This window comes from Eumetopias jubatus, unplaced genomic scaffold, assembly GCF_037043125.1.
Source record: "Eumetopias jubatus isolate StellerSeaLion01/CBP00866 unplaced genomic scaffold, mEumJub1_p1.0 scaffold_14, whole genome shotgun sequence".
NCBI classification, from domain to species: domain Eukaryota; kingdom Metazoa; phylum Chordata; class Mammalia; order Carnivora; family Otariidae; genus Eumetopias; species Eumetopias jubatus.
The window spans coordinates 18,481,477-18,509,170 of NW_028274820.1; the positions used below are offsets into that span (position 1 = coordinate 18,481,477).

At 43.3% G+C, this 27,694-nt stretch overlaps 1 protein-coding gene across 2 annotated transcripts in view; it reads left to right on the plus strand.

Annotated features, from left to right (window-relative positions):
• Window positions 1-1,762: 1,762 nt before the first annotated feature.
• LAMB4 (laminin subunit beta 4) overlaps window positions 1,763-27,694 on the plus strand; it is a 97,805-nt gene continuing 71,873 nt past the window's right edge. For both annotated transcript variants that reach the window (XM_088018271.1, XM_028094521.2), the window contains exons 1-9: window positions 1,763-1,796; window positions 6,360-6,517; window positions 9,623-9,758; window positions 19,275-19,348; window positions 20,436-20,624; window positions 21,620-21,683; window positions 21,852-22,066; window positions 23,106-23,226; window positions 25,642-25,830. In XM_088018271.1, coding sequence (XP_087874397.1) covers window positions 1,763-1,796; window positions 6,360-6,517; window positions 9,623-9,758; window positions 19,275-19,348; window positions 20,436-20,624; window positions 21,620-21,683; window positions 21,852-22,066; window positions 23,106-23,226; window positions 25,642-25,830 — 1,180 coding nt within the window. The remainder of the gene's footprint in view (window positions 1,797-6,359; window positions 6,518-9,622; window positions 9,759-19,274; window positions 19,349-20,435; window positions 20,625-21,619; window positions 21,684-21,851; window positions 22,067-23,105; window positions 23,227-25,641; window positions 25,831-27,694) is intronic.

Here is a 27,694-nt window from a genome sequence, read left to right on the forward strand (position 1 = left end):
AAGGCGCTCAGGTGACCCCACATAGAATGGACCTTCTGAAAGCTCCGTTCTGGATTCTCCTGTAGGTCTTGACAAGGTTTTGTATACAGGGAGCAGTCCAAAATCGCAGACTTTAAGAGAGAGGACTCATTATCAGTTGGAGATGCTGCAGGGGGCACTGCTTCTCAGTGACTCATCTTCTTATGACATTGGGAATTCCAAAACAAAGCCCAGGCTGGGGGAAGAACTTGGATCACAGAAGGAAATTCGCCTAAAATCAGGCATTTAAACAAAAGACTTCGTAAGGAGGCTGGCATTTGAGTTTAGGAGGGTGGCATTCAAGGCAAAGCCAAGAGCATGAGAGGAGAGTTCTGAGAGCGGAATGCCAGGCACATCAAGTTAGGGGGACTCAGAGCTTGGGCAGGGAGGAAAACAAAGAATTCACTAGGAAAAGCCTCGAAGGATCAAAGGGCAAAAATAATTCTCACCTGTAAATACATGGAAAAGCATTTTTACGTTCACTACTACCCAAATAGAAACATTAAAACAATAAGGACAATGTATAAATTTTTTGCTCTTTAAATTGACAAAGCTTTAAAAATTCATAATACTCCGTGTTGGGAAGGGCACAAGTGAGCAGCTATTCTCATTGGCTGTTGGTGAGCATGTGCACTGGGACGAAATGTCCACATGTCAACTTGGCAGTAACAGCAGCTTTATACACACACACATGCTACATGCGTGTAGTATGTTTGCGTATGTCAATGTACTCTTTATGTACACATATGTATGTTTGTGTGCACACAGACACCCAAATACACACATGCTCTTTGATCCATTAGTTCCACTCCACTTAATGTATCCTGGGGAGAAATTCAGGATATGAATAAAGATTTAGCAAAAATGTCTAGAACAGGAAAATACTAGAAACAAAGCACACATCCACCAAGAGAGGATTCGTTAAATAAATTCTGGTTCCTGCATTCAGAGGACTATTATCCAGTAATTTAAAAATACTGGTGCAGGAGAACATTTTACCTTCTCTCCTCCCAACCCCTGCGGGGCATGTACACACCCATCTCTATCAGGCTTCCCCACACAGTGACTTGGGGGCACCCTCCATCTAGGGGGACATGGCTGAATCTACAAACGGGGATACAAGTTTGGTTTGTGGAAGCCCCCAGGTGATCCTGATGTCCCTCACTAGGTTGAAAAATTACTGATGTAAAATTATATTTGTTGGTACAGAGAGATGTCTGGGATGCATCGATTGAAACAAGCATACAATATGCTATCATTTTTGGAAAATACTTATATGGAAGGGAAGCACTATGGAAAAACATACAGCAAGATATTAACCACTTGTCTCTGGGTGGTACTACTATGGATAATAATTCCCTCACTTTGCCTGTCTGATTTTTCTGTGTTTTCAATAATGAGTACATACTGATGGCATAATTAAAAATTTTTTTCTAAACAATTAGAGGACAAAAATAGGTAAATAAAAATATGCAAATGAAATTGTATTTGTTTCATATAGTTCCTGCAAACTATTGCATTCTGTGATTTCAAGAAAATAGAGAACAAATATTGGTAAAAATTTTATGCACTCTTACTTTTTAAGAAATTGGGCACTGTAGATATTTTGTGTCCCTAAAGAATCATCAGATTTTTGAATCATTGAAAGTTGATGGCAATTATTGATTCTATCAGTGCCTGACTTTAACCTCCTTTTTTTTTTTTAACCTAGCAAAACTGAATTTAATCAGTTCCTGACAAAAGAATGCAATTTCTACTGGGTTTTTTTTTGCACCTTGGTGAGTATTAGTTGTCAAAATCCATTTTCTGCTTTTACTGAATTGTTCTAAAATAGTTAGTAAAAATGTTTTTTAAACATATCCACCTCTTTTTTTTCTGTTCTATATATTGTCATGGTTCTTCTGTTGTATAATTGTGTCCAGCAACTAGAAAATTCCACTCCAATATGTTTTCTATCCACACATAGCTATTTCAATCATCTTTAATGGAATATTATTAAAAATAAAACAAAAAAAATGGAATATTACTATCAGCAGATAAGTAAATTAAGATACCGAGGAAAGTAGAAATACTTTCAGATTCTTAATTTAGAAGTAGAATGCATTTTAATTTTGAAATAGAGGCCTGTTTGAATGTAGCACTTGTCCCGGTAATGAGGTCTTGTGAAGAATTTACAGGCAAAATTTCCTCTTCTGAGTAAGCCGCAGCTCCTCTCCACTGAAGGGCTAAATCCTCCACGCCTCTGCCATCTTTAATAAACTGCGAATAATTTACATTAGTCATAGAGAGGATGTTTCCAACAATTACTCTCTTTGATCCTGACTTTTCTATACCAGTCCTGCTTTTAGTTATTAAGTACTGACTAAATTGCTTAGAATCTTCTCTTCAAAGATTCATGCTGAATTTCTTCATGGCAGCAAACTTTAAGAATCTCATTTTTTAATGTTGCTAGCCCCAAACCCTGAGGCAATCTCCCAGTTAGATTTGCTGGTGGTAGAGAAAAGAACAGCTCAAAGTAGGAAATGCTCATTTGTTCTCTGCTGAAAATTCTCTGCCTTGGAGAGGTGAGCCGCAAGCCACTAGGAGCAGAGACTCATTACCTTGCCTCCCCCAGGACAATGAAACTTAGATCTGGCCTCGGATAGCCAGAGAAGAGCTCTTTCCATCTACATCTGCCTCGGATGCTCTCTTTGGGACTAAACTCATGTTCAAAATCAGAAGCAACCACAGGATCCCTGAACCTCCGTGTAGGATAACTTCCCCACACCTTGCCAGAATTCTAAACCACAGCTAGGTTGCTCAGGGACCCCTCTCCAATCAGAAAACCTTTCTCTCAGGATGAAAGATCTCCAAAACCAAATTAGCTTGGGCAGAAAAGGACCTCAGGGCACCTGGCTAGCTCCGTGGGTGGAGCATGCAGCTCTTGATCTCCCGGTTGTAAGTTTGAGCCCCAAGTTGGGTGTAGAGATTACTTTTTTAAAAATTTAAAGAAAAAGAAAAAGACCTCATTACAGTTGATCCTGGGTTTCCAACCGTAAGCTTACCCTGATCTAACCCAAGTCTTTAGGGTTGCCTATGGTCAAACTACCAACCATGTTAATCCCACATATCAGCTTGGGCATTTTCTGGTTTGTAGTTCAACCGCAGGTATTTATATAAAAACTGGAGCCTATTTAAGCCCTTAGACTCGCCTTCTGACTAAGGAAGATTAGGAAAAATAATCCTAATATGTGCATTGGCCAGGTTTTAGGAACTACACACAAAGTATACACCCTACCTAACATGTATTCTTTATAAGTTTTCTTATGGATGATAAGTAATGTGTGTGTGTATGTTTACAGCCTCTAAACTCCAACATGAACTCTAAAGTATATGAAAACATCCCACGTGTTTAAGAAAATGAAAACAATATACAAAATGAGAGATTATATAATAATGGTTATTTCTACAAAATGATCCTTCACTTTACAGAACATTTGCTGTGCATTTTCTTTAAATGACCAGATCTCCTAAGTTCATGTTTAATCAGATCCTATCTTCAAGATGCATGTTGTTTTTGAGGAATGCATTGATTCTCTAAAGAGATAAACATCTTTATTCTCTGAATCAATTCCAGCCTGTTGCTAATGTGATAATCTGGCAGTTGAAAACTCTAACCCAGGAAGGGTATTGCTAAGGCTATCTGTGTTCGGGCATGAAGCTTTAACTGCTTATGTTGCTAGCCACTTTTTGCCAAGTATTTGAGGCTGGAAATTCATATTCTCATTTAGACTATTACATGAATAATAATAGTTCAATTTCCCTAAGTCCTGGGATACTTTTATTTCTGAAAAGTACACATCTGATCAAAACAAGTTAGGCCAAGTCGGGTTATAAAAACATGTTAAATCTCTAAGGCAGCAATTCCAATAAAAGAATTCAGGATGGAACTTGTCTAGAAGAATAAATCCCTGGAAGGGAAGTCTTAGCTAATCCACACATAGCAGCATTAGCAGAGATTTTTATACCTGACCTTGTCTTTAAAAGCCTCTGTCTTTGGGAGTCCAAACTTCTGACTGGTTATTTATCCTAGAGGTCAAGTCTAGGAAATAAAAGGAGATCTGGGTTTGGAATGTTGGGTGAATAAAAGGAAAAATCCATGTTAACCAACCTAGGATCATTTATTATACAATTAAATGGAAGTATGCAATGGTGCTAACTTTTTTCACTTATCTATCTTCAAGAAGGAGAAAGCACTGTTGTGCCTCTGTTTTGGAATAATAGTAATCTGTGTGAGGAGAGTGAAGACAGAAAATTCCTTGTCCAAACGAGTATTCGGTAACCTGTGTAAAAGGAGACCTTATGTATCATATTCTTAGCTATAGAACTATGATCTATGTATTAATGCCTGATAATAATCACAAAATGACCAGATGAATAGAACAGTTCATGTGGGGAAGGTGGACATAAGAGAAAAAACATTACTTTTCAATAGCTTCTATTTTTGGAGGACTAGTTGAAGGAAAGAAATCCATTAAATGCAAAACAAGACTATAAAAAAATTCTTATTGTTTTACAATTGAGAAAGCTGGAGAGAAACCAGTCTTATTCCACAGGATAATTTTCCATTTTATGCCCATCCCTCTCACTCCTGTCTGCTGGAATCAGGGCTTGGCATAAATCTTCATGTCTCAAGGGAAAAGTATGTAAGAGCAGCTAGAGTGGGTCCTGTATGTGTGTATTATCTTAAAGTGTAGGGTTTGCTTGATTCACCGTCCAGAGGTTGATGGGGTGATTTTGAAGGGGCAGAGGATTCTGTGGGTTTTTCTCACTTTTTATTTTGAGATTATTGCAGGTTCTCATGCAGTTGTAGGAAATAATACAGAGAGATCCCATACACCTTTCACCTAGTTTCCCCCAATGGTAACTTCTCGTGTGAAGATAGTGGGGTACCACAACCAGGCAATTGACAAGGGTATAGTCCTTGTTCAGCTTGTATCAGTTTTACGTGCGCTCATGTGTGTGTATTTAATTCTATATAATTATTCTATAATTAATTTAATTTTATTAATGTGACCATCCCCAAAGTTAAGATACCGACCAGCTCCATTACCCTCAAGGAGCCCTAGTACGACCCTTTTCTATCCACACCATCCTCCCTACCTCCCTAATCCCTGACAGCCACAAATCTGTTCTCCATCTCTATAATTCTGTCATTCAAGAAATGGAGCCATGCAGTGCATAACCTTTTAATTGGCTTTTTTCACTCAGTGTAATTTGCAAAGTTTTAATTTTGACCAGGTCCAATTTACTGATTTTTCCTTGGACAGAGCATGTTCTTGTAGTCAATCCTAAAAAGTCTTCACCTAGTCCTAAGTCTCAAAGTCTTTCTCTCATGCGTTATAGGAGCATTATAGCTTTACAGTTTTATATGTATACTGAAGTCCACGATCCGTTTTGTGTTAATATTTGTATAAGGTGTAAGGTTTTGGTTACAGTTCATTTCCTTGCCTATGGATGTCCAGTTCCTCCAGCCCTATTTGTTGAAAAGGCTACCCTTCCTCCATTGAACTGCCTTGGTGCCTCAAAAATCAGTTGGGCCTATTTGTGTGGGTCTGGAACTACATCTCTCACAATAGCCCAAAGGGGCATGATTTGTTCCATGGTGAATCCGAACCCAACAGTCCAGGTTACAAACAGGGTCAATTGAATTTACATGTTTTAAGAGAAAGTCATTTCCCAAGGATTTCTTAAATTCTCTGATTGATTTTGTACAGATTGGAACAATAGGTATAAGAGGCTGGATTAAGATTTTCCTTCCTTGTGTCTATGTACTTTATTTGCCCTAAAATGACACATAGAGAATTTCTAGTACATACAGGCTGTCTCAAGTCAGGTTTCCTAGACGCAGAGCCTGAGACAGGGATTTGTGTGTCCGTGATTTAGTGGGGGAGGGCTCTGAGGAGTAAGAGTGAGGAGAGGGGAGACAGGATGTGGTCCCAGCTGGAGTGGGGCTTCAGCCTCCTCCTGTGAAAGGTTCTGAGCACAAACCACACCACAGAGTTGCTCCCAGCCTGAGGCAATGCTGCCAGACTTTTGAACTGTGTATCCATCAGTCACTGGCTACAGGCTGGCCCAGGTGGGGACATGAACGCAGATGGTATAGCCTGGCAGGCTAAGAGATTTCCATTAGGCCAAGGGCACCAACAGTATCCACAACAAGAGTCTTAATGACCAGAAAACCAGAGAACTGGTTTTGAAAATAAATGGGACTATTAACTTTCCAACTTAACCAATTGCTTCTTTAAGCCTTCTGCTGCCCTTTGACTGCCTTCTGTGCAGCCATGTCTGTTGTGTTCAAGGGTTGCTCGGTTACATGAAAGCCCAAGATGAATGCAAAAGGGGCTCCTGTCACCCCACCACCGGTGATCTCCTGGTGGGTCGCAGCGCACAGCTCACGGCTTCTTCTACCTGTGGGCTGGATGGAGCCCAGAAATACTGCATTCTCAGCTACCTCGAGGTGCGTTGGTTCTTTGTTTATTTGTTGGGACATTATTGAGTTGATGACATAGATTTTTATAAGTATATCAGGGGCCAGCCAGGCAACATGAAAGGAGGACACATCCCTTTCCTGAACATCAGAGGCACGGGTGATATGAATCCAAGTCCAGAAGCCCTTGACTGATCAGAAAATAGGGAAGATCTGCTTCATCTCTTTCTTTTTACCTTTAGAATTAGAAAAGCCTCCTTGGTTCAGCCTTCAAAGGGAATTACTATGCAATGTACTGTTCTATTTAACTGCATTAGTGACTCCTAGAGAGTAAATTTAATTGACCCATCAGTGAAGATTGAAGATCCCTCAGGGTCTCAAGGCCATTACACTGAATGTGAGTTCTCATTGTCCTGCCTTGGGTGGGGGGTAGGGGGTAGAATGTTGAATTGATGGCATGCCAGTCTCACGATGCCACTTGGAAATTGTCTTGTCTAAAGGCCAAAAGATCCCAATATGAACATATTTTCGTGCCTGTATTTTCCCCCTTAAAGACCAGCTGCTTTACAGTTTTTTCCTTCTCTACGCTCTGGGAGCAAAACAAGCATCCAAGGTCATCTGAATATCCTACTTGCCGAGGAGCCTGGGGCAATCACGTCAACCCCTTATTTAAGAGGATGTGCAGGAAGGAAGTTGGACTTAAGCCTAAAGATTGCAGCCCAGGCTTTTCCATGTATTGTTCATTGAAAGCAGCTCCTGGAGGTCTCTGGGAAATGCTTTGTATTCTAATTGGTTTCTAGTAAAAGAGGATGATTATAAATAAGTGGAGACAATACCTGAGTGATTAGCACCATTCTAAGTTTGGGAAGGACTTGTGTCAGAAAGCAAATTCACTACATGTGCAAGGAAACGACAGTGTAGAAGTTTTGTTCAGGTGGGATGGATGGCCCTTCCAGTGACTTCACTAATTCCAGGCCCTCTGGACAAAGAAATGGTTCTCGACTCTAATATTAGAAACTCTCCGAGGGCGCCTGGGTGGCTCAGATGGTTAGGCGTCTGCCTTCGGCTCAGGTCATGATCCCAGGGTCCTGGGATCAAGTCCCGCATCAGGCTCCCTGCTCCTTGGGAGCCTGCTTCTCCCTCTGCCTCTCTCTCTCTCTCTGTCTTTCATGAATAAATAAATAAAATCTTTAAAAAAAGAAACTCTCTGACCCTGCCATCCCACATCTTGTTCTCCAAACATTGACATTTTGCCTACTGTTGCCTTGGCCAACTCATGCCGTACCCTGACAATAATTAGGACTTGATACTCCTCTATCTTTCAAAGTCACACCACCAAAAGTAGAAGTAAATCAGACTTCAAGGTTCTTTTGTCTTGAGAATGCCAGAAATCTTAAAATCTTTCGTCTCGAGAATGCCAGAAATCTTAAAATCTTAGAGCTAGAAAAAAATCTCAAAATGTCCTCAGGCCGAGCAAGTGTTTTGGGTGGGGCTTTAAGGACTGGTCTCCTTAAACATTTGTGCAGCACAGAGGATGGTTCTTTCCCCATCCATTGTCTAACAAATTGCTACCAAGCCAAACATTCTTCTTGGAAGCTTCAAATCAACATTGACCCATAGCGTTACCCAAGCTGGGACTCCCCCATGCGGTTACTGCAACTGAGCAGCCTGTGTAGCCAGGTCCATCAAGGGTATGCTCCTAAAATATTTACAGAAAGCCCCAAAGTTAAACACTGTCCCTAATAATTTCCATAGTCTTACTGGAAATCTTTTGAAGTCTTGACATCTTTTGATGGAATCATAAAGCTTCCGCTCTCCTTTCAGGACAGGTCTGGGGCAAGCCTCCCCATATGCAGAATAGATCTTGCTTCCATCGCTTTTTAATTTCCAAAGGGCATTTTGGTGTTTTTTTGCAAGTATAAGGCTTATGGTGGCCAGTGATTCTAAAGAGATTATATGGACCTCTTGAAAGGCTGGTTTACTTTGACAGACATTAGCTGAAATAGTCATTAAAATCACCACTCAATCGGGCAACAAATTTTATTGAGCATCTACTATGTGCCAGACACTGTTGTAGGTAAGAAGGATGCAACTTATATGAAACAAAGTCCTCGCCCTCATTCGGCTTCAATACTAATGACGGAGACAGACAATAATCCAACAACTGTCCAGTACAGTCTCAAGTGGTGATATGGGCTTAGAAAATATCACAAAGCAGAGGAAGAAACAAAGAGTGGCAGAGGCCGTAAGGGTGGGGAGCTGGCAGTATTTTAGATAGAAATCTGAGAGGAGGGCAGTTAAACAGAGCCCCAGAAGAAGGGAAGGAGCAAGAGATGGGGCTATTTGAGGGCTGGAGGAAAGGGGAGCAGAGAACAGCTTGTGTCAAGATTGTAAGGCAGTAGAGTTCCTGGTGAACTCAAGGAAGAGCAAGAAGTGAGTGTAGCCAGAGTTGAGAGAATCGAGGGATGACTCAATTTTTAAATGTGACTGCTAGATGCGTTAAGTTGGGCAAACTCAAAGGCCAGTCTTGGCTGTTGCAACCTTTGGAAGTCCATTCCAAGTAAAGTAGTGCCAATTGAGTAATGAGACCTTCTGGTCTGCAAGACCAGGGGGCAGGCCTCTCTGTTACAAGTTCAGTGAGAATCTTTTACAAAATCCACAAACGTAGAGGTTTTGATCATGGAAGTTTTTCTGCCAAAAACTAGGTCTGAGAGAGAAAGGAGGATGGTTGCAGATAACTTGGTGGCCAAGTGTTTCATTAATTTCTTGCCAAATATTCGTTTTCTGACTAAAGAGAGTAATCCCTCAAGGAATGTATCCTGTTTATTTCTCTACAGTTTAACATAAGTTCCAGATCATCCGCCTCTTGTGTAAGACAAAAATTAGTTCCACATAAATTTGCATTTTTACCCCAAATATATCAATTTATCAAATTTCTGGGTCATATTTTTATTGCATTTGTCATTGTTGTTAAGTACCTATTGATGGAAAAATTGATGTCTTGTTATTTCCTCTGCTTTTTATTTTTAGCCAGATTGAAAGATAAATATAGCAAGTACAGCTTGTTTTCAAATTCAGATCAACAATAAGTAATTCTGACTCTTTATTTTTGAACCAAATGATGGTCTTTTCCAGGGGGAGCAGAAATGCTTCATCTGCGACTCGAGATTTCCATACGACCCGTACGCCCAATCCCACAGCCACACCATTGAGAACGTAATTACAAGTTTTGAACCAGAGAGAGAAAAGAAATGGTGGCAATCTGAAAATGGTACGATTGAGTTCCTTTCCAGTTTTTCATTTCTTTACATTTTTAATAAGATGTCTTTCGCTCTGTATGACTGTAACAATTTCACAGCAAGGAGCCCTATTGGAATGGAATAGCCTCCACCGAGAATGTAAAACCCCGTATAAGAACAAACTTGATTTTCATTTCAGGACAGGTTATTTTCCTCCAGAGAACTTAGTGTATTTTAAGCACCAAACTCTTGGTGCTTCACTCTTTCCATGTACCGGAAGAAAATATCTGTGCATCCTTTTGTTCTTTGTAAAAAAAAAGAAAAAAATAGGCCACTTACAAGGTGCTGGTGAATGAAGGCTAATACAAAACACACTGATGTAAATGGAATTAAGGATGCCCCGGGGGAAATCTGAGAGTTATCACCATGTACTTCTTCCTTCTGCAACACATGCAGGGAGAGAGAAAAAGAACTTGTCATTGCTTGCTGCAAGCCAAATATTTTCATATAAAAATTGAATTGAAAATATAGTTGGTACTAACTAAAGGTCTTTCCTTCCTGGATTTGTGCCCTTCTCTGTTCATGAACAATTGTGGTATTGAAGCTTATATTGGCCCTGATGGTCCGTATTTCCGAGGTGCCCCAATCAGGACCTGACTGGGGATTCCTCACGTCCCACCCCAGCCTTGGGCCTTACATGCTTGAATGAATGTAGCTGGCCCACTCATGATGGCTCCTCTTCAACACCCATCTGGCACCCTCAGCCCACAAAATGATTCCATTTGCCACATCTCTAAATGTTGTCCTGGGGCTACAATCCCTCTATCCTCTTCAGACGCCTAAGCATATTTCCCATGGGGAGCCTAGACCATTAGGGGAACGTGGGAATAATCATAATGTATAGGATCATAATATCCAGGGCAAGCATAATATGAGGCTGTTTTTCTATGCTGCCCATTGGACAAGTATGTGATTGGTGTCTACTAAATGCCAGCTCATTTTGGATCCCAGTTACTCATCTCTAGTTGGGCTCTCCTTAGTGCATGGGAGGGGCCTTTGCCACAGCCACCTGCCTTCACTGATGCCATTTTTGCGTAACAGCTGTTTTCCTACTTGTTTTTGTTTTTGTTTTGAGAGAGAACACAAGCAGGGGGAGGGACAGAGGGAGAAGCAGACTACCTGCTGAGCAGGGAGCCCAGTGTGGGGCTCAATCCCAGGACCCTGGGATCATGACCTGAGCCCAACCGAGCCAACCAGATGCCCCGCTTAACAGCTGTCTTAAACCACGTGCCCAGCATTTGTCCCACATCACCTCACAGAAGGAGTGCCCCTCTGTCAAAGCTGTTTGCATAGAACAAGGGTTCTTTCGAGAGGGGAAAGGAGATCTCCTTTCTAGAAAGGCTGAGGAGCCCTTGACCTGGGGACGGGGCTGCCCTCTGAGCTGCAAACCCTCCTGAGTGGTTCACCCTCTAAGAAAACTGCTTCCCATTTGCTGCAGCCCAGTTAGTGTTTTGTGCAGACCAGACTGTTTTGTCTGGTCCCGGAGCCCCTCGCCCTGGGCGCTCCTGGGCACTAAAAACATGGCCGATCCAAACTGAGGTGTGCTCGCGGTGTGAAACCATTCCAGATTTCTAAGATCTCGTTTGGAAAAAATGAAACATTGTTAATAGTTAAAAGAAAGCACTAGAGAAGCAAGATGGCGCAGGAGTAGGAGACCTGGATTTCGTCTGGTCTCAGGAATTCAGCTGAACAGGGATCAAACCATTCTGAACACCTACGAACTCAACAGGAGATGGAAGAGGAGAGTAGCAACAACTCTCTGAACAGAGAAGCGACCACTTTCTGGAAGGTAGGACGTGCGGAGAAGCGAATCCGAGTCGATATTTGGGAGGATAGACGGCGGGGGAGGGGGCCTCCGCCGGCCGCTTCTGGCAAGTGCTAGAGCCGCGGAGCACAAAATCGGACCTTTTAGAAGTCGGCTCCGCTGAGGGACGTCGCTCCAGTGGCTAAGCGGGGGGTGGAACCCTCGCGGGACAGTGTGGTCTCAGGACCCTTGGGGTCACAGAGAGACCGGGGGTGCCTGAGTGCGGCAGAGCTCCCAGGTATCAGAGCGGGGAAGCCGGCTGCAGAGACGGAGCCGAGGCGCGCGCTCTCAGCTTGGGGTTGTCATAAACTGTGATCCGCGGCCCAGTCGGGCCACTGCTCCTCCAGCAGGGATCCAACAAGCGGCAGATCCGGGGAGACTCCCCTTCCTCCCCCGGGAGGAGCGGCGCGGGAGCGCACCGCAGGGATCTGCTGGGTTTGGAGACTCCACACGGGGTCGGGTGCCAGAGATAGAAATGCTCGGTCACAGGCCGGGTGAGCACGGAGTGCGGCCGGAGACCGGGGAGATGGGAGTGACTGCTTTTCTCTGGGGGCGCACTGAGGAGCAGGGACCCAAGTTCTCGGCTCCTCCGGGTGGAGATTGGGAGGCCACCATTTTCACCCTGGTCCTCCAAGGCTGTACGGAGAGCTTGCAGGGAACAAAAGCTCCTGAGAGCAAACCCGAGCAGATTGCTTAGCTCGGGCCCACAAGGGCGGGGCAATTCCGCCTCCGGCAAGGACATTTGGAAACCACGGCAACAGGCCCCTCCCCCAGAAGATCAGCACGAACAGCCAGCAAGCCAAGATCAAGTTTACTGAACAAGGAGAACAAGGAGAACGGGAGAACTCCAGCGCTAGGGGAATACTGCACATAGAATTAATGGCTTTATACCATGATTCATTAGTTTTTCAAAGTTAATTTTTTCAACTGTTTTCTTTTAATTTTTCTTTTTCCTTTTTTCAACCAACATCTTATCAATCCCTTTTTTTAAAAAAACATTTTTTATTTTTCATTTTTAGAGTCATATTTTATCCCTTCATAGTAGTTACCCTTATTTTTGGCATATACATATATAAGTTGTTCTCTCTTTAAAATTTTGAGATACAGTTTCTTCTAACAGATCAAAATATACCCTAAATCACTAGTGTATGGTTCTGTTCTAGTCTCCTGCCTTATCACATTCTCTCCCTTTTTTCTTTTTTTTTTAAATCTTCTTTCTTTTTTCAAACAACTTCTTATCGTATCAATTCCTTTTATAAAATCTTTTATAATTTTCATCTTTACAGTCATCTTCCATCCCTTCATTGTATCAACCCTTATTTTGTACATATATAAGTCTTTCTTCCTTTAAAATTTTAGGAGGCACTTTTTTCTAAGAGACCAAAATACGCCCAAAATCTAGTGTGTGGCACTGATCTATGCACTAGCCTGATCATATTTGATCATATTCGGGTTTTTTTTGTATTGTTCTGTTTTTGTTTTTATCTTTTTCTTTTTGTTTTTTATTTCTTTCTTTTTTCTTTCTTTTTTCTTTCTTTCCCTTTCTTTTCCCCTGGTTTCAGGTCTTTTCTGGTTTGTATACAGTATATTTGCTGGGGACGTTGTTAACCTATTAGCATTTTGTTCTCTCATTCATCTATTCTCCTCTGGACAAAATGACAAGATGAAAAAAATCACCTCAGCAAAAAGAACAAGAGATAGTACCCGTCAGCCAGGGACCTACTCAATACGGACATTAGTACGATGTCGGACCTAGAGTTCAGAATCATGACTTTAAAGATACTAGCTGGGCTTGAAAAAACCGTGTAAATTATTAGAGAAACGCTTTCTGGAGAAATAAAAGAACTAAAATCTAACCAAGTCGAAATCAAAAAGGCTATTAATGAGGTGCAATCAAAAATGGGGGCACTAACTGCTAGGATAAATGAGGCAGAAGGGAGAATCAGCGATATAGAAAACCAAATGTTGGAAAATAAAGAGGCTGAGAAAAAGAGAAACAACGACAGGATCACGAGGGCAGAATTCAAGAGATAAGCGATACGATAAGACGAAACAACATTAGAATAATTGGGATCCCAGAATAAGAAAGAGAGAGAGGGGCAGAAGGTATATTGGAGCAAATAATAGTAGAGAACTTCCCTAATGTGAAGAAGGAAACAGGCATCAAAATCCAGGAGGCACAGAGAACCCCTCTCAAAATCAATAAAAATAGGTCAACACCCTGACATCTAATAGTAAAACTTACGAGTCTCAGAGACAAAGAGAAAATCCTGAAAGCAGCTCGGGAGAAGAGATATGTAACCTACAATGGTAGAAACATTAGATTGGCAACAGACCTATCCACAGAGACCTGGCAGGCCAGAAAGGACTGGCATGATATCTTCAGAGCACTAAACGAGAAAAATATGCAGCCAAGAATACTATATCCAGCTAGGCTGTCATTGAAAATAGAAGGAGAGATAAAAAGCTTCCAGGACAAACAAAAACTAAAGGAATTTGCACACACAAAACCAGCCCTCCAAGAAATATTGAAAGGGGTCCTCTAAGCAAAGAGAGAGCCTAAAAGCAGCATAGATCAGAAAGGAACACAGACAATATACAGTAACAGTCACCTTATAGGCAATACAACGGCACTAAATTCATACCTTTCAATAGTTACCCTGAATGTAAATGGGCTAAGTGCCCCAATCAAAAGACACAGGCTATCAGATTGGAATAAAAAACAAGACCCATCAATATGCTGTCTGCAGGAGACTCATTTTAGACCCAAAGACACCCCCAGATTGAAAGTGAGGGGGTGGAAAACCATTTACCATGCTAATGGACACCAAAAGAAAGCTGGGGTGGCAATCCTTATATCAGACAAACTAGATTTCAAAACAAAGATTGTAATAAGAGATGAGGAAGGACACTATATCCTACTTAAAGGGTCTATCCAACAAAAAGATCTCACAATTGTAAATATCTATGTGCCTAAAATGGGAGCAGCCAATTATATAAGGCAATTAATAACAAAAGTGAAGAAATACATTGACAACAATACAATAATAGTGGGGGACTTTAACACCCCCCCTCACTGAAATGGACAGATCATCTAAGCAAAAGATCAACAAGGAAATAAAGACTCTAAATGACATACTGGACCAAATGGACTTCACAGACATATTCAGAACATTCCATCCCAAAGCAATGGAATACACATTCTTCTCTAGTGCCCATGGAACATTCTCCAGAATTGATCACATCCTAGGTCACAAATCAGGTCTCAACTGGTACCAAAAGATTGGGATCATTCCCTGCATGTTTTCAGACCACAATGCTTTGAAACTAGACTCAATCACAAGAGGAAAGTCGGAAAGAACTCAAATACATGGACGCTAAAGAGCATCCTACTAAAGAATGAATGGGTTAACCAGGAAATTAAAGAAGAATTAAAAAAATTCATGGAAACCAATGAAAATGAAAACACAACTCTTCAAAGTCTTTGGGATACAGCAAAGGCAGTCCTGAGAGGAAAGTATATAGCAATACAAGCCTTTCTCAAGAAACAAGAAAGGTCTCAAATACACAACCTAACCCTACACCTAAAGGAGCTGGAGAAAGAACAGCAAATAAAGCCTAAACCCAGCAGGAGAAGAGAAATAATAAAGATGAGAGCAGAAATCAATGAAATAGAAACCAAAAGAACAGTAGAACAGATCAACGAAACTAGGAGCTGGTTCTTTGAAAGAATTAACAAGATTGATAAACCCGTGGCCAGACTGATCAAAAAGAAAAGAGAAATGACCCAAATCAACAAAATCATGAATGAAAGAGGAGAGATCACAACCAACACCAAAGAAATACAAACAATTATAAGAACATATGATGAGCAACTCTATGCCAGCAAATTAGATAACCTGGAAGAAATGGGTGCCTTCCTAGAGATGTATCAACTACCAAAATTGAACCAGGAAGAAATAGAAAACCTGAACAGACCTATAACCACTAAGGAAATTGAAGCAGTCATCAAAAACCTCCCAACAAACAAAAGCCCAGGGCCAGATGGCTTCCCAGGGGAATTCTATCAGACATTTAAAGAAGAATTAATACCTATTCTCCTGAAACTGTTCCAAAAAATAGAAATGGAAGGAAAACTTCCAAACTCATTTTATGAGGCCACCATTACCTTGATCCCAAAACCAGACAAAGACCCCATCAAAAAGGAGAATTACAGACCAATATCCTTGATGAACATGGATGCAAAAATTCTCACCAAAATACTAGCCAATAGGATCCAACAGTACATTAAAAGGATTATTCACCACGACCAAGTGGGATTTATCCCTGGGCTGCAAGGCTGGTTCAACATCCGCAAATCAATCAACGTGATACAATACATTAACAAAAGAAAGAACAAGAATCATATGATCCTCTCAATAGATGCAGAAAAAGCATTTGACAAAGTACAGCATCCTTTCTTGATCAAAACTCTTCAGAGTATAGGGATAGAGGGTACATACCTCAATATCATAAAAGCCATCTATGAAAACCCTACAGCGAATATCATTCTCAATGGGGAAAAGCTGAGAGCTTTCCCCCTAAGGTCAGGAACACGGCAGGGATGTCCACTATCACCACTGCTATTCAACATTCCTAGCCAGAGCAATCAGACAACAAAAAGAAATCAAAGGCATCCAAATCGGCAAAGAGGAAGTCAAACTCTCACTCTTTGCAGATGATATGATACTGTATGTGGAAAACCCAAAAGACTCCACCCCAAAACTGCTAGAACTCATACAGGAATTCACTAAAGTAGCAGGATATAAAATCAATGCACAGAAATCAGTGGCATTCCTATACACCAACAACAAGACAGAAGAGAGACACATCAAGGATTTGATCCCATTTACAATTGCACCCAAAACCATAAGATACCTAGGAATAAATTTAACCAAAGAGGCAAAGGATCTGTACTCAGAAAACTATAAAATACTCATGAAAGAAATTGAAGAAGACACAAAGAAACGTTCCATGCTCATGGATTGGAAGAACAAACATTGTGAAGATGTCAATGCTACCTAGAGCAATCTACACATTCAATGCAATCCCCATCAAAATACCATCCACTTTTTTCAAAGAAATGGAACACATAATCCTAAAATTTGTATGGAACCAGAAGAGACCCCGAATAGCCAGAGGAATATTGAAAAAGCAAAGCAAAGCTGGCGGCATCACAATTCCGGACTTCCAGCTCTATGACAAAGCTGTCATCATCAAGACAGTATGGTACTGGCACAAAAACAGACACATAGATCAATGGAACAGAATCGAGAGCCCAGAAATGGACCCTCAACTCTACGGTCAACTAATCTTTGACAAAGCAGGAAAGAATGTCCAATGGAAAAAAGACAGTCTCTTCAACAAATGGTGTTGGGAAAATTGGAAAGCCACATGCAGAAGAATGAAACTGGACCATTTCCTTACACCACACACAAAAATAGACTCCAAATGGTTGAAAGACTTAAACGTGAGACAGGAGTCCATCAAAATCCTAAAGGAGAACACAGGTAGCAACCTCTTCGACCTCAGCCGCAGCAACTTCTTCCTAGAAACATCGCCAAAGGCAAGGGAAGCAAGGGCAAAAATGAACTATTGGGATTTCATCAAGATAAAAAGCTTTTGCGCAGCAAAAGAAACAGTCCACAAAACCAAAAGACAACCGACAGAATGGGAGAAAATATTTGCAAATGACATATCAGATAAAGGGCTAGTATCCAAAATCTATAAAGAACTTATCAAACTCAACACCCAAAGAACAAATAATCCAATCAAGAAATGGGCAGAAGACAGGAACAGACATTTTTCCAAAGAAGACATCCAAATGGCCAACAGACACATGAAAAAGTGCTCAACATCACTTGGCATCAGGGAAATCCAAATCAAAACCTCAATGAGATACCACCTCACACCCGTCAGAATGGCTAAAATTAACAAGTCAGGAAACGACAGATGTTGGCGGGGATGCGGAGAAAGGGGAACCCTCCTACACTGTTGGTGGGAATGCAAGCTGGTGCAACCGCTCTGGAAAACAGTATGGAGGTTCCTCAAACAGTTGAAAATAGAGCTACCATACGATCCAGCAATTGCACTATTGGGTATTTACCCCAAAGATACAAATGTAGGGATCCGAAGGGGTATGTGCACCCCAATGTTTATAGCAGCAATGTCCACAATAGCCAAACTTTGGAAAGAGCTAAGATGTCCATCGACAGATGAATGGATAAAGAAGATGTGGTATATATCCACAATGGAATATTATGCAGCCATCAAAGGAATGAGATCTTGCCATTTGCAACGACGTGGATGGAACTGGAGGGTGTTATGCTGAGTGAAATAAGTCAATCACAGAAAGACATGTATCATATGACCTCACTGATATGAGGAATTCTTAATCTCAGGAACAAACTGAGGGTTGCTGGAGTGGTGGGGGATGGGAGGGATGGGGTGGCTGGGTGATAGACATTGGGGAGGGTATGTGCTATGGTGAGCGCTGCAAATTGTGCAAGACTGTTGAATCACAGATCTGTACTTCTGAAACAAATAATGCAACATATGTTAAGAAAAAAGAAAAAGAAGAAGATAGCAGGAGGGGAAGAATGAAGGGGAGTAAGTCGGAGGGGGAGACGAACCATGAGAGACGATGGACTGTGAAAAACAAACTGAGGGTTCTAGAGGGGAGGGGGGTGGGGGGATGGGTTAGCCTGGTGATGAGTATTAAAGAGGGCACGTTCTGCGTGGAGCACTGGGTGTTATGCACAAACAATGAATCATGGAACACTACGTCAAGAACTAATGATGTAATGTATGGTGATTAACATAACAATAAAAAATAAAAAAAAGGAAAGCACTATTAATTTTTTTTTAAGTGTTGACCACATGTTGAAATGAGACTGCTTTTTATATTTTGGGTTCAATAGATTAAAATTAGTTTCACCTGCTTATTCATACTTCTTTAAGTGTGGCTGCTAGAAAATCTTAAATGACGCATGTGACTACTATTTCAACTGGACAGGGCTACTCTAGCGTGATCAGGGCTTCTGTTCCGTCCAGGCTGGGGCCATCCTCCACATCCAGGCTGGAGGTGAATGGCTGCTGACTATCTCAGTGCAAAGTCTGGGCCAGGCTACTTCTTTCTTCTCCTCAGTCATGGAGGAGCCGCAGATCCTTACTCCAAGGGGACTATCTCAGGCTGTGTTTTATGCTAAGTGACAATAAAACTAGTCCAAGTGATCATTAAGCAGCTGCTGGAAGAACAGGGTGTGTCGATTTTTACCAGGCTCTGTCTGGCTTGCTAGCTCAGGGTTACGCGCAGTCAGGAGGTAAGTTCAAGGACATAAGTCCACCTATGGGAACGTCCCGGAAGTCCCTTGGTGGGACATGATACTGCCACCCAGTGGCCGTGTGCACAGCCACCATAACATGAATGTGGGCACAGTCTGGGTAAACCCTATATTGCTCTCAAGTAGACCTTCTGCACATGGAGTGTCATGGGAAACCACTGGACAATACCAGGAAAGAGTGTGGATCCCCAGACATCCGATTTCAAAGGGCTTTATTACAGACAAGCCACAGGGAGGGATTAATGTGATAAATAGGGGTCTCTCGAAATCATTGATTTTCTTCTTTCTGGATTTTTCTTTAGGTCTTGACCATGTCAGCATCAGATTGGACCTAGAGGCATTATTTCAGTTCAGCCACCTCATTCTGACCTTCAAGGTACAGATGTGTGGGCTTGCTGCCCCCTCTATCGACCTACGAAATGCTGAGCTTGCCTGGGATTTCACTTCCTTTCTTCCTGGCAGAGCACAGAAAGCTTTGTAAATCTCTGCTCAAGCTTTGTCATTTCGGTGTTGGTTCCTGAGTGGAAAACAAAACAAAACAAAACAAAACAAAACAAACGAACAAGAACCCCACTGCTCATTAATTAATGACTTAGATGTTCAACCAAAAAAAAAAAAAAAAGAAAAGAAAAGAAAGACAGAAATCATACAAGATAGAGCAGGAAGGAAAACTCCAAGCACTGGGGTGATAGGGACTGCAAGAACTAGAAAAATATTTTTAAGGAGAAAAATGCAGGAAGTGGAAATCATTCAGGGAACTACAGAAAGGTTGAGATCAAAAGAGGCAGAAAAATGAAAGGGTCTTTACTAAGGATAGTTAGATGCCAGAGAAATCCTGTGCTCTAGTCATTCCCAAATCATTCATCAAAATTCTAATTTTGTCATCAGGCTGGAAGCTGACTTATAGTAATAAAAAATGAAAAACAGTGCCCCACAAGTGTTTGCCCTCAGAGGGCTCACCGTCTAGTAAAGGATACAAACATACATAGAGATTTAAAATCATAATACAAAATGGTAAGTGCAGGAACTGACATATGTTCAGAATGCTGGTGGGCTCCTTAAGGGGGTGAACTCTGCTCTGAGGAATCAGAATAAGTTTTCTGATAGATCTTAAAGGAGTTTGCCAGAGAAAAGTGTTCTTGTCAAAGAAAACCACGTGTAAATCGCTGTAAAATATCAATCACATTGCTTTTTAAAAATTGACATGCTCTCCTTCTTCAATGAATAATTCACACAGCCCATACACATCTTTTAAACAGAACCAGATGCGAGGCACAGTATATGTTCATGAAAGCTTGCCCTCTGATTGGAAAGAGATTTCTGTGTGTTCATTATATGATAGATTTTCAAAGATACAAATAAAGTTTGAAAAATGGAGATTAGGAAATATAAATGTTCAGTCTGAAGTGGATAATGAAATCTGCCTTTGTGAAGCATTACAAGTTTACTTCATGTTTTTCTAGACTTTTCGGCCTGCTGCGATGTTAGTTGAACGCTCCACAGACTATGGACACACCTGGAAAGTACTCAGATATTTTGCAAAAGACTGTGCTGCTTCCTTTCCCAATATCACATCGGGCCAGGCCCAGGGAGTGGGAGACCTTGTTTGTGACTCCAGATATTCGGATATTGAACCCTCCACTGGTGGCGAGGTAGCCTTTCCTTTCTTGGATTTCTCTGATAGAAATTAAACCTTGTTTTTGCTACTGCGGTTCATTTAAATGAAAACAACTTAGGTAGTGTTTACTGAAATAGAACTTAAGCTGTTGTTGTTGTTGTTTTTTAAGAATGAACGTGTCTAAATTGAAATGAGTCCTGCATTCGTTTCGAACTCAGATAAATAGTAAATAACTTATAGGAAATAACTGCACAGGGCACCTGGGTGGCTCCGTCAGTTGCGCGTCTGACTCTTGATCTCAGCTCAGGTCTTGATCTCAGGGTCATGAGTTCAAGCCCCTTGTTGGGCTCCATGCTGGGCATGGAGCCTATGTAAGAAAGAAAAGAAAAATAATTCTGCACATGAGTGCCCAGCTGAGGGTGAGCGGGGACTGAGACCCCAGGCTGGGTGCCGGGGCACAGGGCCCCCAGAGGAAGGAGCATCTGTTTCTAACCCTTGCTCTAGGCTAGCAGCAGCCCTGGTTTAGCTGTGTTCTCTCCATGCTCTGTAAACCACCACCCAGCTGGAATCTGCCAGGAGCTTCCTCTGAGCAAAGCTGGTGACTGGCAGAGGGTCAGGGCAGGAGTGAGGTTGGGCAGTAGGTTGGGCAGTATTATTTTATCAGGTAGAATGAAAGAATTGGCAGCAGAAGGCAGCTCTAGAATTCCCCTGCCAGATCCAGATGGATGATGACCTGCTGAACTGTGACCCCATCCCTCCACCCCAACCCCAGGCAGGAGCTATCAGAGCTTCTGCTGTCACGGACCACTTGGGCATAAAGAACCAGAATGACTGTTTAAGATCTTTCATTCATTTTCATTCTTGGGACTTTTATTCATGTGCGAACCCAAATAATAATCTGCATCCTACGCCACCGAGGGAGGCAATGACTCAGCCCTTTTGTAAGGTCAGGATCTCTTCTTTGAGACTATATTTAACAACGCTGTTTTGGGTAGGATGCTTATACATTTACCTATATTTGTTTTACAGGTCGTTTTAAAAGTTCTGGATCCCAGCTTTGAAATAGAAAACCCTTACAGCCCCTACATCCAGGGTATGAGTCGCTCTCCGTTTGTGCACCAATTCCTTTTCTAAAATTTCATGTTAGGAGTGTTCCTTGTCACTGCGGGTCCATAGTCCATTAAGGGGATGTCAGACCAGGAGAGCGCCTTGACCTGATGCCTCCTAAGTGTGCTTTGCTTTGCTCTTTTCCTTTCTCTAGACCTTGTGACATTAACAAACCTGAGGATAAACTTCACCAAACTCCATACCCTGGGGGATACTTTGCTGGGAAGGAGGGAAAAGGAGTCCCTTGATAACTACTACTATGCTCTGTATAAGATGGTGGTGCGGGGCAGATGTTTTTGTAATGGCCACGCCAGCGAATGTGGCCCGGCGCAGAAAGTGCGGGGAGACGCGTTCAGCCCCACCGGAATGGTGAGTTACTGAGCAATCCCAAGGGGCACCTGGTTCCCTTACCTTTCCTGCACTGTGCTGCTGCTGGATATAGACCAGACTCTCTACAGGGGGTCCACCATCGAAGTGACAGCTTTGTGTGGGGGCAGGTGTCATTCAACCTGGCCTGACAGACCAGCTGGGGGAGCCAGGGGGCCGGGGGGGGGCCTTTGGTATTAATTAATGAATAGCATTTATCATTTATGATTTCACAGGAGCCCATCTTGCTCTCTTTTTGTTTTATTTGGCTTTTTCGGGAATGGAGCTTTGGTGGCGAGGACCCATGGTCCCACAAAAATGCCTTGAAGGTCTCTTGTGTGAGAAAGCCTGTACTCTGTGCCAGGGTGTTTGACTAAAATCTGTCGCTGTCAAAATGGCCACTCCAAGTAACATTCTTGCCCTGGGAATGACTATTCCTAGCACTGATCTCTTCCATGCTTTGGGACGAGGCTTCAAAGAGTGATGTAGTAGAATAATTGTATTTTTACGCCAAGTCCCAAGGGTGTGTCCGTGAAATAATTTTAAAATATTAGCCAGACAAGGTGGGATGCTTTCCTGTCAGCCAACTCATATTTCCCTAGAAATAAAACGTGTCTCTTTGAACTTGGACATACGGGGCATTTTGTGGAAAAGCCAAGAGAATCACACATTTTTCTCCAGTTTCTTTGTTTTCTAATTCCCTCTTTTCCCTATGCTCCTCAGCCACCCCCGTGCATGCGCGCGCACACACACACACACACACACACACACGTGCACACACACTCCCCATTCTGTCTCTCCTTGTGCTGCGGGCTGCAATATGTTGTCTTAAAAGCAGAACTCAGAAATGCCAAAAAATGTGTGTCCCAAACACCTTAAATTTTTTCAAAATTTTAGGGCTGGTTAAGCAAATAACAAAAGCTAGTCAAGGTTGGTGCCGTCACTAGCCAGGAACACTGAGAGGCGCCCGACCTGCTAGTTCACTTTCCACGTAATGAACCCCAGCATCCTCCAAGCAAAGTCCCCTTTCCACACCACGCAGGTTCACAGTCGCTGCGTCTGTCAGCACCATACAGACGGCCCGAACTGTGAGAGGTGCAGGGACTTCTTCCATGACGCTCCGTGGAGGCCAGGAGCAGGCCACCAGGACAGCACGTGCAGAGGTACGCGGGGAACATCCTCAGCCTGGACCCAGTGTGCTCTGCACCGCCTCAAAGACCACTGAGTTCATTTCAGTGGGGCTGCAGGTGACAGGGGTAATGGACCTGTGGCTCCGGCTCTGGCTGTGGGATATCCTGATGTTTCCCATGACCTCCAACTTCTCAAGTCTTCACACCAAACATGAACATTAATTTACACACTGAAACAACATGCACGTCATGTGGTCACTTTCCGGAGGAGGGGCAGAGCCATGTCACGGTACTATCAGTGGGGACAGGGCTGGTCCAGGATCTGGTGAATACCAGGTTTGGTACAGAGATCCCTACCGTTTTCCTGAATACTCATACATTCCATGAACTGGATCTTTTTTTTTTTTTTAAGATTTTATTTATTTGACAGAGAGAGAGCACAAGCAGGGGGAGCAGCAGGGGGAGAGGGAGAAGCAGGCTTCCTGCTGAGCAAGGAGCACGATATGGGGCTCGATCCTAGGGCCCCAGAATCATGACCTGAGCCGAAGGCAGATGCTTAACTGACTGAGCCACCCAGGCGCCCCTCATGAACTGGATCTTAAACACATATGTCAGGAGAGATGAGGACAAGGACCGAGTCTGACAGGCTATTGTATTTTTTATAAAATAGGCTAATAAGGTAGAGGGTTTTCTTGTAAGGTGTTCATGGCCTCTGAATTTTGATGAACTTCCATACAAACTTGTTACTCAGTTTCTTTTCCCCGACGGGGAAGGGGGGTTAGGATGTGAGGGAAGAGTTCTCATGAAAATGTCCCATCCATGAGAGTCACAGCGGGCAGACCCAGCAAAACAGAGCCTGAGATTTTGCTATTTACAGGGAAACCCCAGCAAGGCACACAGCACAGACTTTACCACTAAGACAAAGTCCTTTCCCTCTGTTGCTCTGGCTGAGCCCCAGATGGGATGAGAGTGACCTATATCCGCCCTTCCAGCTCTTCTGCCCATGGAGGTGGAGAAGCAGGTGGGGGCCCAGCTTGGACATCTTATCTGAGGATCTCTGGACCCACAGAACATGGGATATAAAAATTCAAGTTTACAAAGCCTGAGTCAGTAAAAGTATTCTTTACTGGAAAACAAGGTGCACCCTAGGCCTTCTGGATCACCCAAATGATTTACTTTTGTTTATTTGATATAAAAAAAACACAAATATTAAACACAGGGAGCACATTTTACAGAGAATATGAGCAGAATCAGAGCACTAGGAAGATCCTTTGAAAGCACCTGGGTTTTTTTCTTTAAATTTTTTATTGTTATGTTAATCACCATACATTACATCATTAGTTTGTGATGTAGTGTTCCATGATTCATTGTTTGTGCATAACACCCAGTGCTCCATGCAGAACGTGCCCTCTTTAATACCCATCACCAGGCTAACCCATCCCCCCACCCCCCTCCCCTCTAGAACCCTCAGTTTGTTTTTCAGAGTCCATCGTCTCTCATGGTTCGTCTCCCCCTCCGATTTACCCCCTTCATTCTTCCCCTCCTGCTATCTTCTTCTTTTTTTTCCTAACATATATTGCATTATTTGTTTCAGAGGTATGGATCTGTGATTCAACAGTCTTGCACAATTTGCAGCGCTCACCATAGCACATACCCTCCCCAATGTCTATCACCCAGCCACCCCATCCCTCCCACCCCACCCCCACTCCAGCAACCCTCAGTTTGTTTCCTGAGATTAAGAATTCCTCATATCAGTGAGGTCATATGATACATGTCTTTCTGTGATTGACTTATTTCACTCAGCATAACAACCTCCAGTTCCATCCACGTTGTTGCAAATGGCAGGATCTCATTCCTTTTGATGGCTGCATAATATTCCATTGTGTATATGGACCACATCTTCTTTAGCCCTTCATCTGTCGATGGGCATCTTGGCTCTTTCCACAGCTTGGCTATTGTGGACATTGCTGCTATAAACATCAGGGTGCACGTACCCCTTCGGGTCCCTACATTTGTATCTTTAGGGTAAATACCCACTAGTGAAAGCACCTGTTTTAATCTGTGTGTCCTGGGGGCGCCACCGGGGCTCAGTGGGTTAAGGGTCTGCTTGGGCTCAGGGTCCTGGGATTGAGTCCCCCATCTGGCTCCTTGCTCAGCGGGGAGTACGCTTCTCCCCGGCCCCCCACCCCGCCTCTCCCCGGCCCCCCACCCCGCCTCTCCCCGCCCCCCCACCCCGCCTCTCCCCGCAGCTTGTACTCCAGTGCTCACTCTCTCAAATAAATACAATCTTTAAAAAAAAACTGATCTGTGCATACTTGGTGTATCTCTAACAAGGCGGGGTAGTGGCGGGAGATGGAGAGGCAGGAGGGCTGCGGTGATTGGCGCGGCCCAGCTGCTCGGTGTCCCCCAGACCTCAGCCAATCTCTCATAGCCCGTCTCCTTCCTCAGCTTGTCGCTGCAACAGCCACGCTGACCGCTGTCACTTCGACATGATGGCGTACGTGCGGAGCGGCGGCCGCAGCGGGGGCGTGTGCGAGGACTGCCGCCACCACACCGAGGGGCAGCACTGTGACCGCTGCAGACCCCTCTTCTACAGGGACGCGCTCAAGGCCATGTCCGATCCTCACGCGTGCATCCGTGAGTCCCCGGCCGCGGGCCTATCTGTCCCATGCGTGTGAGCAGAGGCTGACGGAGAGGCCTCCCTTGCACCGCCAGCCCCCCGCTCGGTTGCGCAGCATGCCCAGAGCGCCGGGGTTAGGGGCCGGGGGGTGGGGGTGGGGCTCGCCAAAGCTCTGCAGCTCCAAGAGCTTCGGTTCTCAGCCCAGTTTGGGCGGAATGATCCGGGTCCGTACTGTTAGCCCCTGGTGAATGAGGAAACTATGCTGGATTGAGCCAGCGGTGGGCGCGTGGTTTCAGAGGAAGCTGCAGACACCCGGGTGTGCTGGAGGTCAGCGGGGGCAAGTAGCCGACCGCAGTCGCCCGGCTTACCGGGGCCGGCTGGCTCCACCGTGCCGGCGCAACAGGTATTCCGTAGAAACGTACTTGGGATTTTGAACTTGGATCTTTCCCCAGCCTAGCGGAAAGGGGACGACCCTCTCTCCCCATGCTGGGCGGGGCAGCTCCCAGTCAGTGCCGCTGGTCAGGAGGGTCCGCAGCCAATAAACTGCCCACAGCCATTCTGTTCCCACACAGCCACTCTGTCGCTTTCAGTACGGTAGTCAGTAGATTACACGAGACAGGCAACGCTCCGTTATACAACAGGCTGTGTGTCGGATGATTTTGCCCAACTGTCAGCCAGTGTGAGTGTTGTCAGCACTGCTAAGGCAGGCTAGACTAAGCCATGATGTTTGGTCGGTTAGATGTAGTAAATATATTTTCGAAGAAATTTTCGGCTTATGATGTCGAGGAAGTCGAGGAAGATCCATAGTGAAATTGGCTGCAACATTTGTCTGGCTGTAGACAATTCAGTTTTGCTGATAAGCTAACATTACCTTGCTGCTGCTGCAGCTTTTTAAGATTCATTTATTTACGTTAGAGAGAGAGAGAACCCGAGCAGGAGGGGCAGAGGGAGAGGGAGAGAGTCTTAAGCAGACTCCGTGCTGAGCATGGAGCCCGATGCTTGGCTCAATCTCATGACCCATGACCTGAGCTGAAACCAAGAGTCGGTGGCTTACCTGACTGAGCCACCCAGGCACCCCACCTTGCTTCTTTTATTTTTTTTTAATCTTTAAAAATCTTTCATTTTGTCCTTAATCTCAACTTTTAAAAATAGAATATGTTATGCATATACAAATAATAGAGAATAATATAATAAGCACCCTTATGCCCACCCGCAGCCATGTCAAAACATATCTTATGCTATCATTTATCAGGACCTTAATAAGCACTACGGACGCTGCTGGGGACCCAGGCGCACACTTGACCCATTTGTTACCCTCTTTCCTGGGGATAAACTCACATATTTGGCAATTATCATTGCAATGCCAGCTTTTACACTTTCATAGGTTCTTGTATACAAACAATATATGTTGGCATTTTTTCAAATTTCAGATAAATGGTATCCCACTGTATGTGTCCTTCATTATTTTGTTCAACATTATATTTTTGAAATTTGTCCATATCAGGCAGCCCTCAGTCTCCAGTTTTAATATCTGTATGTAATATATGTATAGCACTCTTTCTTCCTCTAAGTATGACAAAACCTATTTGGCCATTTTTCTTTTGATGCTTCAAAAAAATTCTTGTATATGTGGCCTTGTGCACATGCACGAATCCTGCCCCTAAGACCCATACGGAGAAGTGGAATTACTGGACCATAGGGTATGAACTTTGTCAAGTCGATTACATGACACTGCTTTGTTCCCTAAGTGGGGGTACCAGTTAACACCCGCACCAGCAGCATGCCAGCATTCCCATTGCTCTGTGTCTTGGCCAACCCCGGGTTTTGTCACACTTCAATTTTTGCTAATGAAAAGTTATCTCATCATTATTTTCATTTGAA